We start from the raw sequence: 18868 nt of genomic DNA on the forward strand, positions 1-18868 counted from the left end.
CTGTAAAGAATTTTACAGAAATCTGTCTTAAAATGTTACCTGGAATAAAACTTTGTTCTGTCTTGAACATTGTTTCTGCTTGCAGTGGTATTAATCATCCTACTCATTGTGATATCATTGGCAAGCTACAGCCATTTCTGAATAATTAATAAAATAATAAGAATAGAACAGTGGCCCCCAACTTTTCGGGTTCCAGGGATTAGATTAGATTAGATTTGTTGGATTTATATGCTTCCCCTCTCCGCAGACTCGGGGCAGCTCACAACAATGGTAAAAAACAATACATAGTAACAAATCTAATATTTAGCAATCTATATTACAGTTTTAGGTTAAAAATCCAAAAGAAACCCCAATATATAAAAACAAGCACACAATCGAATCATACTCAGAAACTACATGGGCAAGGGGGAGATGTTTCAATTCCCCCATGCCTGACGGCAGAGGTGGGTTTTAAGGAGTTTCCGGGACTGGTTCTGTGGAGAGAAGTTTTTCCGCGGACCCAAGGGGGTGTAGTTTCATGTGCTGCCTGATTCCACAGATGGAGCTTCACTTGTTTCCATGTCCCAGCCGGTTTCTGACATGCCACAGCCCAGTGCTGGTCCATGGACCCAGATTGGGGACTCCTGGAATAAAGGGATGATCCTTGGAGCATCCCAGTTTATACCTCTCTCCCATTTGATAAGGGGCTGATGAGCACTGTTTGAGTGCAGTTTTCAGGCCAGCCATATGTCCACTTAATTTTGAGGGGGCCCCCAGCCTGTATGATTGTTGTTGCTTTACCAAAATCAAGCTGTACTATGCCTAGAGTAAATTTGCCCCTACTTTGCCACTTACCTGCTAGCATTTTACAGCCTTCCCTGGACAGTTGATATATTGATTCTTTTTCTTTGGAATTTCATTTGAACACATCTAAAGAAGCCCCCTTTGTTTTTATTAGCATCTTTTTCCTAATGTCAGCACATTCTGGGCTCTCATTTTCCTCATGTTCCTCAGTTAAAGTGAGGATTGTTTGTCTCTTTGTCCTTTGTGGCCTGACCTTCTTTCCATTTTTTTCTCTCTCTGTGTGCGTTTTCAACTCTTCATTAAATTTTATGGACAATCATGCCGACTTTTTCTTTGATTCCTCCTGATTAAAATTATATGCAACTGTGCTTCTATTACCTCATGCTTTAGGACTTCCACCCATGTGAGGACCCATTGCTTCTTCCTTCCATTTTGCATCACTTTGGGTATATTAACATCTGATTTGGGAAGTCCATAATACATTTGGCTACATTCAATTTTGTTTTCCCTTAAAATATCTGGAGAGCCATCGTGGGGCTTCCTAGATTTGCCCACATTTCTGCAACACTCCGCGGCCTGCACTGGTTGCCGATCGGTTTCTGGTCACAATTCAAAGTGTTGGTAATGACCTTTAAAGCCCTACATGGCATTGGGTCAGAATACATCCAGAACCGCCTTCTACTGCACGAATCCCAGCGGCCGATAAGGTCCCACAGAGTTGGCCTTCTCTGGGTCCCGTCGACTAAACAATGTCGTTTGGTGGGCCCCAGGGGAAGAGCCTTCTCTGTGGCGGCCCCGGCCCTCTGGAATCAACTCCCCCCAGAGATTAGAACTGCCCCCACCCTCCTTGTCTTTCGTAAATTACTCAAGACCCACCTTTGTCGCCAGGCATGGGGGAGTTAAGATATTCCTTCCCCTAGGGCCTGGTATGCTTGTGTGTATGTATGGTTTTTTATAATAAGGATTTTTAGTTGTTTTATTAAATTGGATTGTTACAAGTTGTTTTACCATTGTTGTTAGCCGCCCCGAGTCTGCGGAGAGGGGCGCCATACAAATCCAATAAATAAATAAATAAATAAATAAATAAACAAATAAACAAAGAAACAAACAAACAAACAAACAAACAAACAAACAAACAAATAAATAAAATTAAATATTTCAGCATTACCTAGTCATTTTCTCCAATGTTCAGAGTCTTTTCTCTCCCACTGGCAAGATGTACCGGCCAGGTGCGGATTGCTCTTACCTCCTGCTACCGGTGTCTTGCATATGCAGCATGGAGAGTCTCGCATGCGCTATGCATGTGTGCATGCGTGCATACCCAGCCTGATTTTGCTTCTTCGCATGTGCAGGAAGCAAATCGTACTGAAATTTCATAAGGGGATGCGTACACAAGTGAGATTTTGGCAATTTTTTGCTTTTGCACATGCGCAAAAGCAAACAATTGCTGAAATCACACACATGTGAGTGTCCCCTTATGGGATTTGGCTTCTGCACATGTGTAGGAAGCAAATTATATTTAAAATTAAAGAAAAAAGATGGTGGCGCCCAAATGACTAGCACCGGAGCAGTCATGCACAATCTGGTGTCTGCTACCAGTGCACAGTTGCCTACCACACTGATAGCAACCCATCCCTGGTACCCACATAAGTAGGGTTGCTTGGCTGTAATAAAAATATAAGTTCAGGTAGTGCCCCATTTAACAGTCATTTATTACAGGACTGAATGAGTGATACGTATGCCAGCTGCTGCAGTGCTTCTGGGATCACATGATCAAAATTATAGTGCTTATCAAGCTGCCCACATTTACAATCACAGGATGAGCTTCAACTTTCCCCAATCTGCCCTGTGCTCCACTGCTTTTGTTGCCCCAGCGACCATCTCCATCTTCTTCCTCCCACTGCTGATGAGGCATGCCCAGCCTGGCCTTTCATGAGACGGACATTAGCTAGGCAAGGATTGAAGACTCTTTCAAGGCTATGGAACACCTTGTGCAACTTGATTGGCTTGCTCCAGCCACCACTAACTGCACTCACTCTGTGCTGCAGCAGCTCCCATAGCAACCACTTACCTCCCCACCAGCCTGCTTGCAGACATATAGGACCCGTGACTTCCCAAAGCTTCCCCACTGGTTTTGCTTGCTGGAACCTGATAGGGAATTACAAGGGGAACCTTGCCTAATGATGGTTGATTCTTACTTAGTGTAGGGCTAACAAAATTGTTACTACCACACTGTGGGAGTGGCTTATGAAGGACACCCTGCATTTTCTTTCAACTCTTTCAGTGCAAATCGTGTGCTCTGGGGTAGAGCTCCATTTTAGCTACCCCACTGCATTCCCCCCAATCCGGGCAGTAGCCCACCCCTGTTCTCACTTAACATTGGCAAAGATAACTGCTGAGATTGTCATCACTCAGCGATGCAGCCACATGACATACCTGTACCACCTTAGTGATGGAAATTCCAATTGCTGTCATTAATTGAGGACTGCTTGTAAGAATAGAAAGGAAATTACACATGGGATAGACTGTTATAGTGAATAATTGTAATGATATACATTATTTTAATTTAATTATTTTAATTACATAGGGAACATCCTAGTTGGGGAGCTGCCAACACCGCTCTAGCTAGATGTCTTCCTCCAGTTTATGAAGATGAACTAAGTCAGCCCAGAGGATGGAATCTCGGTTTCTTACATAATGGATTTCCATTGCCTTCGGTCAGTACAGGATGAAGTCATTTTTCAAAATAAAGTTGCTAAGCAGGCATCTCTACTGTAATGAAACATAAGCTTCTAGGCAAGAAAAAAAAATAAGGAAACACATTGAGAAGTAACTTTCTATAATCCAACAATACTCAATCCAACATAGTCAAATGACAGCTGTCAATAGTAATCAAACCCAGCCTAAAAGAGACAAAGTGGTTCCAAAGTTAATGAAGAACAGAAAAGTCTTCCTGAGGATGATACGTACCATATACCAACATAAAAAGTTCAAGAAACAGATACTACAGTGGTACCTTGGTACTGATCATTAATTGGTTCCTGGAGGTGTGATGACCAAAAACAATGACCACTAAACAATTTTCCCCATAAGGAATAATATAGTGAGTCACTATTCCAATTTGTGCTTCGAGTGCCAAACAAATGATGAGTACCGGGACAAAATGTTCATCTCAAAATGCATCAAGTATGAAATCCGATCACTTTCAAAGTAGTTGAGTACCAAAGTGCCATTCTACATCTTTCATTTTTGTCACTCTCTTCATGTCCAGATGCAGAGTGAAAACCCTGACTGGGATATGGAAAAACAGTTTGATGAGCCCAAAGCTGGGGACAACTTTGTGTACTGTCTTCTAATCCATAGATTATAGGGTTATAGGGATGGGTTTCAACCTTCTGTATGTTGGTGAATTAAAATTCCTAGCAGTCCTCATATTTTTCCACACTGCTAAAATGTTGCTTCCATCAATATCTGGAGAGCCACAGATTCCCTGCCTTTTAATGATATAAAATACACTACATGGGGTAAGGGTTAAGAAACTCAGCAAGATAAGATTCTACATGGTGCTTCCCTTCCTATCTAGCCAAGATCCAATTGATTGGGGAAATGTTGATATATAATTATTCATTCATGAACATTAGATATATGTAAAATTATGGATATGATTAGGGGCTGGATAGATGTATTTTATCTTACACCTTTTTGAACATATTAGAATAAAAGTTGTTCCCCTCAAGTCCGTGAACAGTGCTACTTCCATAGATTGCATGCATAAATTGTAGAAAGGAGGTCTGTAAATACTGTATAACACCAGCAGCAATACTAGAACAAATAAAACACAGGGGTTTTTGTTTATTTTTATTGCACTGCTAGAGCCTGCAAACTGAAAGGGTAAAGGTTTCCCATTTCCACTCATGTATGACTGTAGGGCCAGTGTTCACCTTTGTTTTTTAGCCAAGGAAGCCAGCATTGTCTGAAGATGGTTTTTGTGGTTACATGACCAGAATGACTATAGGTGAGCTGCAAGGAATGCTGTAATCTTCCCATTGGTGGTACCTATTTATCTACTTGTATTTGCCTGATATCAAACTGCTAGGTTGGCAGGTTGGCAGACTTGGAGCAGGTAGGAGAGCTCACCCTGTTCGTGCTGTTTTTCATTTTCAAGCTGTTGTCCTGTCGATCGACAAGACCAGTATTTATTAGCAATCCACTAATAATAGATACATAATGGGCAAATTTTTCACTGCATCACAGGCAAGACAATTTCTGTATTTCTGCATGGGGAAGAATCTGCATGAATACCATCTGAAAGACAAATATCTGGTTGCCTGACTGCTTCTAGGTTCTCATCCAAGTGCCAGAAAACAACCCTTCCCCTCAGAAGCTGTTTTTCAGTTTCTTCTCCATCTTCTCCATCTTCTTCTTCTTCTTCTTCTTCTTCTTCTTCTTCTTCTTCTTCTTCTTCTTCTTCTTCTTCTTCTTTTTGATGGATAGAAGTACTCTCATTATACGATTGAGGAAGTTATGTAAGACCTCTTAGAGTGTAATTGTATCTGAACATAAGTCTCATTGAACTAAATGGAGGTCACCTCTGAGTAGCCATGTATAGGAGCGCACTTAGTAGTTACCAAATAATCAAGTTATGTGAGTGTCCCTCAAGATACTAAGTCACAAGTTTCTTACTTTCCAAAAGGATGAATAATGTGCTGGTAAATGTGTAATCAACCTTCTGTGATATCTAATTCCTACACCTCCATATAAACACCAGCCTGTCAAAATATAGAGAAGCAAGCCAACAATTTGGGGGTGGAGTTTTTTTCAGGGGTGAGATAACTTTAGGACAAAAAATATTAGTGTAACATGGAGATTTGTTAACTCATTGTGCTCCAGGTACGCGAAGTGACGAGAAAAATTATTGAGGCGTCTAATGAGGCTGTCACTGAAGATGAATTATATTCTGATCTGATCACTGTGTGGGGCCAATATATAGACCATGACCTTGCCTTTACTCCCCAAAGTGAAAACCGACCTTCCTTCCAAGGAGCCATCAATTGCCAAATGACCTGTGCAAACCAAAATCCATGCTTCCCAATAGAGGTACCATTTAATTTTTTAAAAAAACTTTTAAATACTTTTTTAAAAAAGAGTCCCATTTATAGATGTGTATCTGGATGTGACCAAATAATCTGTCATTGCATATTTTACATATATATGCGTGTATGTCCTTAAGCTACATCACTCTTGAAGGACTTCGAGTGGTGTCCTCTGAGCCCTATCAGTGCAAGCAGATGTATTGGACATATGAAATTCCAGTGGTGAGCATATTCAGAAGTCTCGCCATCCTGTGTAGCATGGTTATTAAAAATGAGACAGTCCGTTAAAGAAATATCAATCCTTCTTCAGGGACCTACCAGCTATAATGAAAATCCAGCCCATCTGTAATGAAAATTGTCCCTCTGGGTTTGAGGATATGTTTTACATTCAAGAAATCCATCCCAAATATCTTCATTTGTTTTAAACTACTGCAAACAGATGTTATAGTATGAAGGACACCGACAGGACTTGGTTATTTGGTTAGATATCTTGACTTTGTATTAGATAATTGAGGGGTATATGCATTTATTCCACAACATGCATAGGAGGCATAATATGTGTTTTTCTAGCAATTTGTTCCATTATTTTATGTCTTATCAAACTGATAAGCCATTACAAACTTTTGGCTGTATTCAAATATTTTAACTTGATTAACCATGGCTTGTTGACTGAGTTCACAGGATAAATTAAGCCATAAAGTAGTAACATCCTGTGTCAATGTTAAATAGCTACACATTTTGGTTTACCATGGAGTAAACTTTGTTCTTGTTCACTCCACCCTAAGTATGAACACATATACGGTTAAAAAGTATGAAACATTGAAATAAAAATATTCCAAATTCAAATGCTAATATACATGTCAAGCTTTTTGCTAGTCTAATCAACCCAATGGTCAAGAATGCTATTATGGGGGGTGGGGGTTGAAAATATAATGATTGATAGATAGATAGATAGATAGATAGATAGATAGATAGATAGATAGATAGATAGATAGATAGATGATAGACAGACAGACAGACAGACAGACAGACAGACAGACAGACAGACAGACAGACAGACAGATAGATAGATATCCATGAAGGCACAGGTGAGCTCCTCACTTATGCAATTGGTCTCTGTATTTTTATTCTATCCATCTCCATTTAATATATCATTTCTTTGAAGAATAAGAATAAGAAAAGTACCTCAGAAGAATGAATTTCTTCCCTCAAAACAGAAGAATCCTCTTGAGTGTGATAATTATAATTTTGAGATAGAGTTTAATAGCTAGTAGCATTTGATGTCCTGACAGTAATTAATTTTTCTAAAGGCATCATGGTAATTATATTTTATTTAAATTGCCGTTTTAATAAATATACTTAAATAGCTAGAAATATTTTTCCTAATAATTAAGGATAAAACATTCTATGAACATGCATCATCAAATCATTAGCAGAAGAAGTCTTCTTTTAGCATTTAACATACAGTGGAATTATGACAGAATTTCAAACTAACATGTCAGCCCCAATGTATTTCTCCTGAATGAAAAATTAAGAAGTTTCAGTGTAAAAACTGTTGTGCAACACCACTAATTTTGATACCACAGTGTTTAAAAATCTCATGGCATAATATTAAGTGTCATTCCAAATGTGTAAACGTATTTTAGCTTAACATTTTCAGCTCCACCAAAATAGCTGTAGGGAAATCTACATCGCTTTCTTTAACTTGTCAGCATATTTATCTCCTGTAACTTTACTGATATTACTAATCAGAACAAAGGTAATATACAAGAATGGCAATGTTATATGTAACTTAATCAACACTTATTTGTTCCACCTTCCTCCTGCAAAGTAGCTGAAAATGGCAAAGTACCATATTTTGGTTCAAGAATTCAACCATAGCTGAGTTGGTCAATTGATTTCCACAGTGACAAAAAGGGAAAATTGGGGAAGACTTCTGAATACACCATAATTCCTGCATTTTAAGTTATATTCTAAAGATGCCAAATACAGGTAGTCCTCTACTCATGACCGCAATTGGGTCTAAAATTTCTTTTGCTAAGTGAAACATGTGTTAGATGAGTTTTGCCCTGTTCTACAACCTTTCTTGCCATAGGTGTTAAGTGAATCACTGAGGTTGTTAATACCACAGTCGTTAAATAAATCTGGCTTCCCCATTGATTTTGCTTCTCAGAAGGTCACAGAATCCGATCGCATGACCCCCAAGGCACTGCAACCATCAGAAATGTGACTCGATTGCCAAGCGGCTGAATTTTGATCATGTGACCACAGGGACACTGCAGTGGTTGCCAGTGTGAAACACTGTCCCTTTTTCAATAATGTCAAATGGTCACTAAATGAAGTGTTGTAAGTCGAGGACTATCTGTATAAAAATTCCCTCTGTGTACAGAATGGTTTCTCCTGCATAGAGATCGTGAAATGCCTGATTCTCCTTTCTTTCCACAAGACTCCTCTAACTACACAATGGAGTTTGTTTGTTTTTTAAAAAAGGAAATTTTACTTGTGCATGCATAACATGACAGAAAAGACATTCCTAGTTGTGGCGTATGACAACTTGCTCTGCCCCAAAAGGCTTCTCACTTGAAAATGTGTAAGTGTGATTCCCCTCCAGACAAAGAAATAAAGCCAACAAAGCAACTGACATTTAGTGAAATCTTCTTTAAGACCCCAGATCAAAGGAGAGGCTTAAATTCTCTCCTTTTATCTGCTGTGCTCCTGATTTATTTATTTAGATTTATAAGTACCAACCACCACTGATATTTTTGCATATTTTCTTTTTTAAAAATCTGCACCTTAAACTACAGCCACCCAAATGGGCGCTGCAAAAAAACTGGACAATCTCTGGATGTTAGCAACAGACCTGAGTTTTCTGCAGCTAGAATTTTGTAGCTCAGATCAGATATTATTTGCCCATTTCATAAACAAAACTCATAAACAAAATACAGTGATACCTCGTCTTACAAACCCCTTGTCATACAAACTTTTTGAGATACAAACCTGGAGTTTAAGATTTGTTTGCTTCTTCTTCCAAACTATTTTCACCTTACAAACCCAAGCTGCCACCACTGGGATGCCCCACCTCTGGACTTCTGTTGCCAGCGAAGCACCCGTTTTTGTGCTGCTGGGATTCCCCTGAGGCTCCCCTCCATGGGAAACACCACATCTGGACTTCTGTGTTTTTGGGATGTTGCAGGGGAATCCCAGCAGCGCAAAAATGGGTGCTTCACTGGCAACAGAAGTCCGGAGGTGGGGTTTCCCAGCGAGGGGAGCCTCAGCAAAATCGCAGCATCACAAAAACATGGAAGTCCGGAGGTGGAGTTCCGATGACTTCCATGTTTTTGTGATGCTGCAATTTTGCTGAGGCTCCACTCGCTGGGAAACCCCACCTCCGGACTTCTGTTGCCAGTGCAGCACCCGTTTTTGCACTGCTGGGATTCCCCTGCAACATCCCAAAAACACAGAAGTCCAGAGGTGGGGTTTTCCATGGAGGGGAAACTCAGGGGAATCCTAGCAGTGCAAAAACAGGCACTTCGGCTTGCAAAGGGGGTGAGTTTTGGGCTTGCACGCATTAATCGCTTTTCCATTGATTCCTATGGGAAATATTGTTTTATCTTACAAACTTTTCACCGTACAAACCTCATCCCGGAACCAATTAAATTTGTAAGATGAGGTATCACTATATTGCTTTGCTTTAATGCCAAATATGAAAAGAAACCTTTTTTGTGTGTGTTTTAATGACCCTATAATCCCTTACATCTGGGTGGAGTCAGGGCAATTGAATGGAGCGCAGTATTTACTGGCTGGATACCCTTTGTTAGGACTCTGTCCATAACTGTAAAGCACTGTTAAGTGGTATATAAGTCTAAATGCTATTTTTGCTATTTTTGCTTTCAGTCATGATGAAAGTCCTCGGAGAGGGGCAGCATACAAATTCAATTAATAAATAAATAATAAATAAAACAAATGATCCCCATTATATGCATTGGGCCTTACTACAAAACATTGCATAAAAATAGAGATAAATTGTAAAACAAGGCAGCAACAAGGATTATCAACTTGTACTGGAGAAGACCTACTATAGGAAGGTCTTTCTACAGTAATTAATATGTGTGGTTTTATACCTCCTTGAATAATAAACTTTATAAATCTGATCCACATTTATGATAAAAAAAATAGGCTATGCTCGTTCATGAAAATAATTCATTCAATTCACAGATCTTCTCCGACGATACATTCTCTGCAAGGATGGATTGCATCCCTTTTTATCGTTCAATGCCTGCATGCATCACTGGTCAACAGGGAGTGTTAGGAAATCTATCGGTGATAAATATGAGACAACAAATGAATATAGTTACTTCCTTCCTGGATGCCTCTACTGTTTATGGCAGTACGGCTGCCATGGAGAACAAGCTGAAAAATCTGACCAGCGAAGAAGGCCTCCTACGAATTAACCTGCGGCATTTTGATAAAGGGCTTGAATATCTTCCTTTTGTTGACCAAGTGCCTTCTCCATGCACCCAAGATCCAAGGGATGACAAAGCAGAAAGGATTGAGTGCTTCTTTGCTGGGGATACAAGGTCGAGTGAAGTGCTTTCCTTGGCAGCTCTGCACACGCTCTGGTTGCGAGAGCACAACCGCCTGGCGAAAGCTCTAAAGAAGCTGAACCCACACTGGACTTCTGAAACAGTCTATCAAGAGACTCGCAAAATGGTTGGTGCTCTACATCAGGTCAGTCTAAGGTTTGCCAATGTCTTCCTTTCAGAACCTAATGTCTCCTTTCTGCCCAATTCATCAAGAGAAATGTGTTTGTTTGTTTGTTTGTCAAACATGTATAGTCCTCGGAGAGGAGTGGCATACAAATCCAATTAAACAGATAGATAGATAGATAGATAGATAGATAGATAGATAGATAGATAGATAGATAGATAGATAGATAGATAGATGATAGTATAGTAGCAATTTGTAAAACCTAACATAAGTAAAAAGTAATGATAGAAGAGGACAGGGATGGTAGGCACAGTGGTGCGCTTATGCATGTCCCTTACAGACCTCTTAGAAACAGGGAGAGGTCAACTGTAGACAATATCAGGTTAAAAATTTTGGGGCTTGGGGAAGGAACTACAGAGTCAGGTAGTGCATTCCAGGCATTGATCACTCTATTGCTAAATTTATATTTTCTGCAGTCAAGTTTGGATCAGTTTACATTTAGTTTGAATCTGTTATGTGCTTGTGTTGGTATACTTTGGTATATGATTTTATGAACTACATTTAGATCAGATCAGAGGTGATGTAAATTGTCTAATCTCAGTATTTCAAGTCTAGTGGAATAAAGTATTTTGTTGTGAGCGGACAAGTGAAGGATCCTTAGAAACATAGAAGCATAGAAGTCTGACAGCAGAAAAAGACCTCCTGGTCCATCTAGTCTGCCCTTATACTATTTTCTGTATTTTATCTTAGGATGGATATGTGTTTATTCCAGGCATGTTTAAATTCAGTTACCGTGGATTTATCTACCACGTCTGCTGGAAGTTTGTTCCAAGGATCTACTACTCTTTCAGTGAAATAATATTTTCTCATGTTGCTTTTGATCTTTCCCCCAACTAACTTCAGATTGTGTCCCCTTGTTCTTGTGTTCACTTTCCTATTAAAAACACTGCCCTCCTGGACCTTATTTAACCCTTTAATATATTTAAATGTTTCGATCATGTCCCCCCTTTTTCTTCTGTCCTCCAGACTATACAGATTGAGTTCATGAAGTCTTTCCTGATACGTTTTATGCTTAAGACCTTCCACCATTCTTGTAGCCCATCTTTGGACCCGTTCAATTTTGTCAATATCTTTTTGCAGGTGAGGTCTCCAGAACTGAACACAGTATTCCAAATGTGGTCTCACCAGCATTCCATATAGCAGGATCATAATCTCCCTCTTCCTGCTTGTTGTACCTCTAGCTATGCAGCCAAGCATCCTACTTGCTTTCCCTACCACCTGACTGCACTGTTCACCCATTTTGAGACTGTCAGAAATCACTACCCCTAAATCCTTTTCTTCTGAAGTATTTGCTAACACAGAACTGCCAATACAATACTCAGATTGAGGATTCCTTTTCCCCAAGTGCATTATTTTACATTTGGAAACATTAAACTACAGTTTCCATTGCTTTGACCATTTATCTAGTAAAGCTAAATCATTTACCATATTACAGACGCCTCCAGGAATATCAACCCTATTGCACACTTTAGAGTCATCGGCAAATAGGCAAACCTTCCCTACCAAACCTTCCCCTATGTCACTCACAAACATATTAAAAAGAATAGGACCCAGAACAGACCCTTGTGGCACACCGCTTGTAATCTGCTCAGAATACTCGCAGTTAACAATAACTCTCTGATGTCTACGCTTCAGCCAGCTGCAAATCCATTGAACTATCCAGGGATTAAGTCCAAACTTCACTAATTTATCTATCAGCTCTTTATGTGGAACCATATCAAAGGCTTTGCTGAAGTCCAGGTAGGCAATATCCACGGCACCACCTTCATCCAACACCTTTGTGACATAGTCAAAGAAATTAATGAGATTAGTCTGACATGATTTGCCTTCAGTAAAGCCATGCTGATTTGGGTCCAATGATTTGGGTCCTTCTTGTGAAATATTTCTGGATTGTGTGGATTGCCACGGGATTTACTCCAATTTATGACCAATGGGCCTCCCAAAAGTTATGTTTTTAAGTGAGACATTGGTTAAGTGAATTTTGACCCATTTTGTAACCTTCCTTGCCATGCTTGTTAAGTGAACCATTGCAGTCAAGTTAGCAACATGGTTGTTCAGTAAATCTGGCTTCCTCATTGACTTGCCTTGTCGGAAGGTCAAAGAAGTTGATCACATGACCTGGGGACATGGCAACCATCATAAATATGAAGCAGTTGCCAAGCATCTGAATTTTGATCAGTAATCATAGGGACACTGCAAGAGTTGTAAGTGTGAAAAAACAGTCATAAATCACTTTTTACAGTGCCGTCGTAACTTTGAATGGTCACTAAATGAACTGTCGTAAGTCAAGGACTACCAGCCAGAGTGGTAAAACGTAATCAATAGAATCCTCCTTCAATTCTAAGATGTATTTTTCCTGCATTATATTTTTTTAATGTAAGCACCTATAGCCATAAGCAAAACTGTGCCATAAGCAAAAGGTGATCTTTTATTTAAGATCAAACTTTTGAAAAAGTAGAAATAGAATTATTTAAACATAAGTTGCATTCAATCTTGGTGTGAAGTAAGTTGCCGTTTGAACCCAGTGGATTTTTTTCTTGCTCAAAGTGTTTTATTATTATATATATTTTTGATGGTCATGTGCTTTTATCTATTGCATCTGAAATATTGTTTTCTTCCTTGCAGTCAATAGCACTTAAGAGCTGTCTCAGCAATAAATTATACTTGCTTTAACTCATTGCTGGAGAGACGGAGTAACGACACGGACACAAGAGCTGGATTTAAACTGGGTCATTTTTATTAACATAAATTTGCATAATTTATTCATTAAATTTGCATAAATTAGCATAATCAACTATGACCCGGAAATGGACCTGCAGGGTCAAACAAATACTTCCGGGGCGGAAATGACGTTATGACAAAAAACTTCCTGGGCAACTCATGGGCGTATCTCGATGCAAGTCCAGGTGAGGGACCAGTCCATCACCTGCGACCCTGCCATGCTTTGCATGAGGGGGGTCCCACCGGCTACCCCGAATCCGGGAATTAAAGGTGCAGGACCCAAAGACAGGTTCCCCCCAGCTGCTCAGGCAGGCACTCCCTCCATGAGCTTGCGGAGAACCTGTCAATCATCCCCAAAGATGCCCAAGGGAGAACGCGCGGTTGCTAAACCACCCCAGTTTTCCGCCCCTAACCTGCCTGCCCAAATGACCAAAGGTAAGCCAATTAACCTAATAAATGCAAGCACCCCCTAACCACACATCCATCTCCTCAGTGTGGAATGGGCGAAAAAACAGCCCGGCTAAAAGGCAGAACTGCAAAAAATTCCCATTCGGCCCCCTAATGGCGACCCCTAAGCACACTGCAAAATAGGGAGGGCGGGCAGGTGTCTGCTCGTGGCTTGCTGTCCGGGCGAAAAGGAAGAGCCCCGGGCCTGCTCGCCCTTATATAGGGCAAGCAGGCCCCGCCCGGACCAATCAGCAGCCGGGCCAGACAGGCCCGAACTCCCGAGCGAAGTCTCATCTCACGAGACTTCGCTCGGGATTCAAGATGGCTGCTGCCATGAGGGTCCGGTGTCTCCCGGTCCCTCCAGCAAAGCCTGCTGCTGGGTAAGTCCGGTGCTGCAATTCTGTGTAGTTGGATACACAGGGAAGGCTGGTGTTCTCCCTTGCCTGCCTAAACCAAGGTTATCTTTGTTTGAATTTCATTATATCAAGCTGTTTTACAATCCCCCAAGGCTATCAGAAGGAATCATACGTGTTTCCCCAATCATTTCCTGTGTGATCACCATGGATTTCATTATTCATTCAGATTTCCCAAGTGAAACTGGATTCTCTGTTAAGTCTAAGCAAAATTTGATTATTTTTCTTTCTCCTTCTTTCCATCCACTAACTACCGAACAGGTGCTTAATCTCCCCATGTTACTTCTTTATTGATTGGTTCTTAATTACCAGTTCTACATTCTAGCCTTTCTGAACATTTTTTGTCCTTCTTTCCTTATTCCTCTCCTATGTCAGAGAAAACAATAGAACTTTACAAGTTCTTCAAGAAATTATTGAAGAATTTGAAGATCATTCCATAATTTGGGCTCTGGGTTTTTCCTTCCGTGATTCCTTAGTTTCTTAAGAAGAACTGTGTGTTATTGCTAAATGGATACTCGTGAGATTCCTCAGGTTATTTTATACATGCTATTTGATTGGCTGTGACATATATAAAAGTAAAGATAAAGGTTTCCCTTTCCAGTTGAGTCTGATTCTAGAGGGTAATGCTCATTTCTGTCTCTTAGCTGAGGGAGCCAGTATTTCCAAAGAAGCTTCTGTGGTCATATGACCAGCAAGACTATAGGCTGAGGCACACAGAATGTTCTTACTTTCTAACCAAAGTAGTACCTGTTTATCTACTCACATTCACATGCTTTTGAACTACTATGTGGGCAGGAGCTGGGACATGTAATGGGAGCTCACTTTGTTGTGTCATGTTCAGGTCTTGAACCCAGGCTGTCAAATTTCCAGCTGATGAGCTCAGTGTCTTTGACCACTTAGCCACCGTGCTCCCTTATGAAATATGTAGTTCATCAGAAATCAGGTTACCTGGAAGGGGGTGTGGAATGTCCAAGCGATACCGGCTTCTCCTGTGCCTTGTAGGGAACCCCAAACCACAGCTGACCTGGAACTGAACCGGAACCAGGTCAGCTCTGCCTTGGAGGCAAAGTGGAGAAGAGAGGCACTAGTTGGTGTTGGGGGTTGCAAATCTCCCAGAGAACTGGCACCAGCCTCTCGGCCAACAGCTGAAGGAACGACTCTGTCACCATAGCTTGGTTGGCTACGATCAGATTGATTAAATGGAGAGATTGTGGATTGCCTGGGTGACAAGATCTAAGCATTTTTGCTGGAGAGAAGTGAAGAAGACCTGAGCTGGGTGAGTGTTTGGCTGATGTAGCAATAAAGAAGAAAAGTTAAAACTTAAAAGGAAGTAAAAATGGCTTCAAAATGGAGTGAGCGGCTAACTAGCAATTGTAAATACCACAGAGAGATTTAAAGGAACAAGTTTTAAAGCCCGAACTTGAGGATATTTTTATAATTGGATTTGGTGGGAGTTAAAGGGACTGAGAAATCAGGTTAACTTTCATCCTCCCCATTCCTCATATGTGAGTTGAGAAAGGAATGCTTAGTCTTGAATATGCCTGGAACATTCTCCAGTACCATTTTCCTACATCTTGGTACAGCTAACCAAACATATTGTTCAGCATTGGTTGCTTGGGAGCACATTTTCCAGAAAAAAATTAGCTTCAACATTATCTGTTGACTTGATCTTTCCTTTCAAAACAAGTCAGTAATTTTGTTAGTCCCTCAGCAGAGCAAATAGCTTCAAGCTTTTACAATGGGAAGCCTACAGCATATTGATTTCATCAGAGTAGTTTATCTGAGAGTTCTTCTCTATCTTCTTTTATTCATATAGGTTTTTTCTAGGTTTTGAGGGGCAGGAGGATAGTGCCCAGCAATATGAGTCTTGTGTTGGCCTAATCCTTATGTCTTTTGATATCTTGAAGGAGGAGGAGACGGCTGTGGTTATTCTGTCTTCATCTTGTACTATCTATGTGATTCTTTCCCTCTCCCTCCTATGTTGGTTTCTCTCTCTCTCTCTCTTTCTCTCTCTCTTTCTCTCTCTCTCAGCATTCTTTTAATAATCTTTATTTTGATTGTCTTGTATGTTTCACCTATCGATTTTTCTTCTTTTTCCACCTAAAGGTTTTCAGATAATTGTTTTGTCAGGTTGCATCTGAGTTTTGAATGCTGTTCTGATGGCCCAGGCTCAGCACTACTGTTTGATACTTCGCATCTCTACCAACCAGTTCTACCTCTTCTTACGTCCCGTGTCGTCGTCGTCCCCCAGCATTCTTTCCAGTCAACTTTTTCTTTCATAGTAGACATTTGACAGGAGAATTCTTGGTTCTTTGTATTTTTCCATGTGTGAATGTGACAGAGGAATAGTATGGTTTTCCTTTTTCTCTTTCCAAACTTTTTAATGGATCGTTGCATTAAATTTTGCTCCCTTGCCTCTTTCACTGTTTTTGCTGTAGACTTGGAGATGTCACTGCTTGGAAAGCCATATCAACACCCGATCGCTCAATTAGTCTGTCAATAAGTCAAAGCAACAAGTAGACCAAGGAATATTTTTTGGTATTTTTTGTATTTTGTATTTTTTTGTATACCTTTTTTTTCTAGCACCACAAGGTTAAAGTACTACTCATCATCTGTCTGAGAATTTCAGGTTAATGAGATCAGCCTTTGACACATTAGAAACAGTTTAGAAAGACTTGTCATTTTCAGGGACACTAACTACATCTATACCAACATCAAGTTGGTAACATAAATCATAGATCCATAACTGAAATATGTTATGGGTACTTAACTAGCAGCTAGCAGCCTCTAGAGTTGAACATATCAACTATGAATGTGAAACTTTCTTATTGAGCCCCGTACCTATCATATTTTTCAGAGTAAAATACACACGTTTTTCCCCTTAAAAGAGGCTGAAAATTTCGGTGAGTCTTATACTCCAAATGTAGCCCTGTCCACCTGCTGACCCCCACCTGTCGGCCTCCATGCACATACTCACAAACAGTGAACTAACGTGCTGAAGCTGACCAGACTAAGTAGGCAGAGGCAGAATCCCCTCCGCCTTGTTTTCTTTTCCCCAAACTAAGGTGTATCTTATACTCTGGTGCTGTTTACACTCCAAAAAATACAGTATATTGCCCTACAACTTGGAGGAAAGTAACTGAAAGTATAATATCTTAACAGCACAAACAGGGAAGCTGAGAAATAAGTACTAACTTTTTTTTTGAATCCTAATACAGAATATTTATACGAATTGCAATAATAGATTTAGCTGCTTTGAGGGATGACAGAATAAGGGGGGGGGGAAATTTCCCCTCACTGGAAAATATTGTGAACACTTCATTATAAAAACATAGTGAATTCATAGATAAAATCACTGGGGAAATTAAAGTAGAAAGACAGTATAAATGCAGGTCTCTCAAGGTCACGTCTTTCCATCCTGTTGAAATGACATCGTACTAGGAGAATCTAAAGTTAAGAAGCAGAGGGGAAAATTTATATCATGCAATTTAATGTTTACTCAAGGCATACATATGCTGGCTGATTCTCAGTGCTTCGGTAGCAGATTCTGATAGATTTGGTGCAGGTAGTCCTCACTTACAATAGGGACTAAAAACTCTTACTAATCAAAGCAATAATCTCTTATGACCATGATTTGTGACTTCCTGATGGCTTCTCCATTCTCTTTGGTTGTCAGAACTCAGCTATGAAGGTTGCAAATGGTAGTCATGTGACTATGGGACATTGCAACCATTGGAACAGTGTTCCCAAATTGCAATTGCATTACAGGGAAATGCTATAATGCCTGTAGTTTCAGGAACAAGCCATAAGTCTTGATTTTAAGCATTGTGATAAATTCAAGGAGAGGAGAGGAGAGGAGAGAAGCGATAGTAGTGACATAACTACACTTGGAAGAAAAAGAGAGGAGGAGGATCGAAGATTTTATCAAACTAAGAGGAAAAGTAGGGTAAGAAAGATCTTCAATGGCAGACAGCCTTGAAAGGCAGGAAGAACACAATACATTCACAATTTCATTTATTGGGTTTTTTCACTCTTCCGCATACTGTTTATATTTACTAACTGATTAATACCAAAGTGAGCTTATGAAACAGCTAAAGAGGCCACTCTGGTTAGGTTTCCTGTGGGAGTTGATTTAAAGAGGGAGTTTGTTATTTGGAGAAGGCGAGTCATAGCTGCTGACTGAGGGACTCTGGCTCAGGACAAATGAAGAAGCCACTCTTTCTTTTTAAAAGTCTCTGACAGAAAATTTTGGATCCCTAATTGAGGAAACTTTCATCGTGTAGCCAGCCATTCAAGCTGACAAGAGAGCCCAACAGAGCCAAGATGCTGAAGGTAAAGATCTGAACAGACGTTTGGCAAATGTGTTGCTTTTACTCAGTCTAGAAGGGATAAAACTGAGGCAGAAAAAGATATTATACTTGTCCCTGGTTGTGATGGATGGTCTAGAACTGTGATGGAGAGCCTATGGCATGCATGCTAGAGATAGTACACAGAGCCCTCTCTACTGGCACACATACTGTCGCCCCAGTTCAGATCTCCGTGACGTTTCTTTTGTGAGCCTCTTCTTCCCTGCAAACAATGAAACAGAAGTTCATGAAAGAAAAAGATCTTACCTCTTGCCACACTGCCGGTGTTGGGATGCTC

At 40.3% G+C, this 18868-nt stretch overlaps 1 protein-coding gene across 1 annotated transcript in view; it reads left to right on the forward strand.

Moving 5' to 3' along the window:
* TPO (thyroid peroxidase) overlaps window positions 1-18868 on the forward strand; it is a 56449-nt gene that overhangs the window by 12864 nt on the left and 24717 nt on the right. The window contains 3 exon segments of the mRNA XM_070762172.1: window positions 3371-3500; window positions 5674-5880; window positions 10092-10604. Of these exon segments, the coding sequence (XP_070618273.1) occupies window positions 3371-3500; window positions 5674-5880; window positions 10092-10604 (850 nt within the window).

This window comes from Erythrolamprus reginae, chromosome 1 (genome assembly GCF_031021105.1).
Source record: "Erythrolamprus reginae isolate rEryReg1 chromosome 1, rEryReg1.hap1, whole genome shotgun sequence".
Taxonomy (NCBI): Eukaryota; Metazoa; Chordata; class Lepidosauria; order Squamata; family Dipsadidae; genus Erythrolamprus; species Erythrolamprus reginae.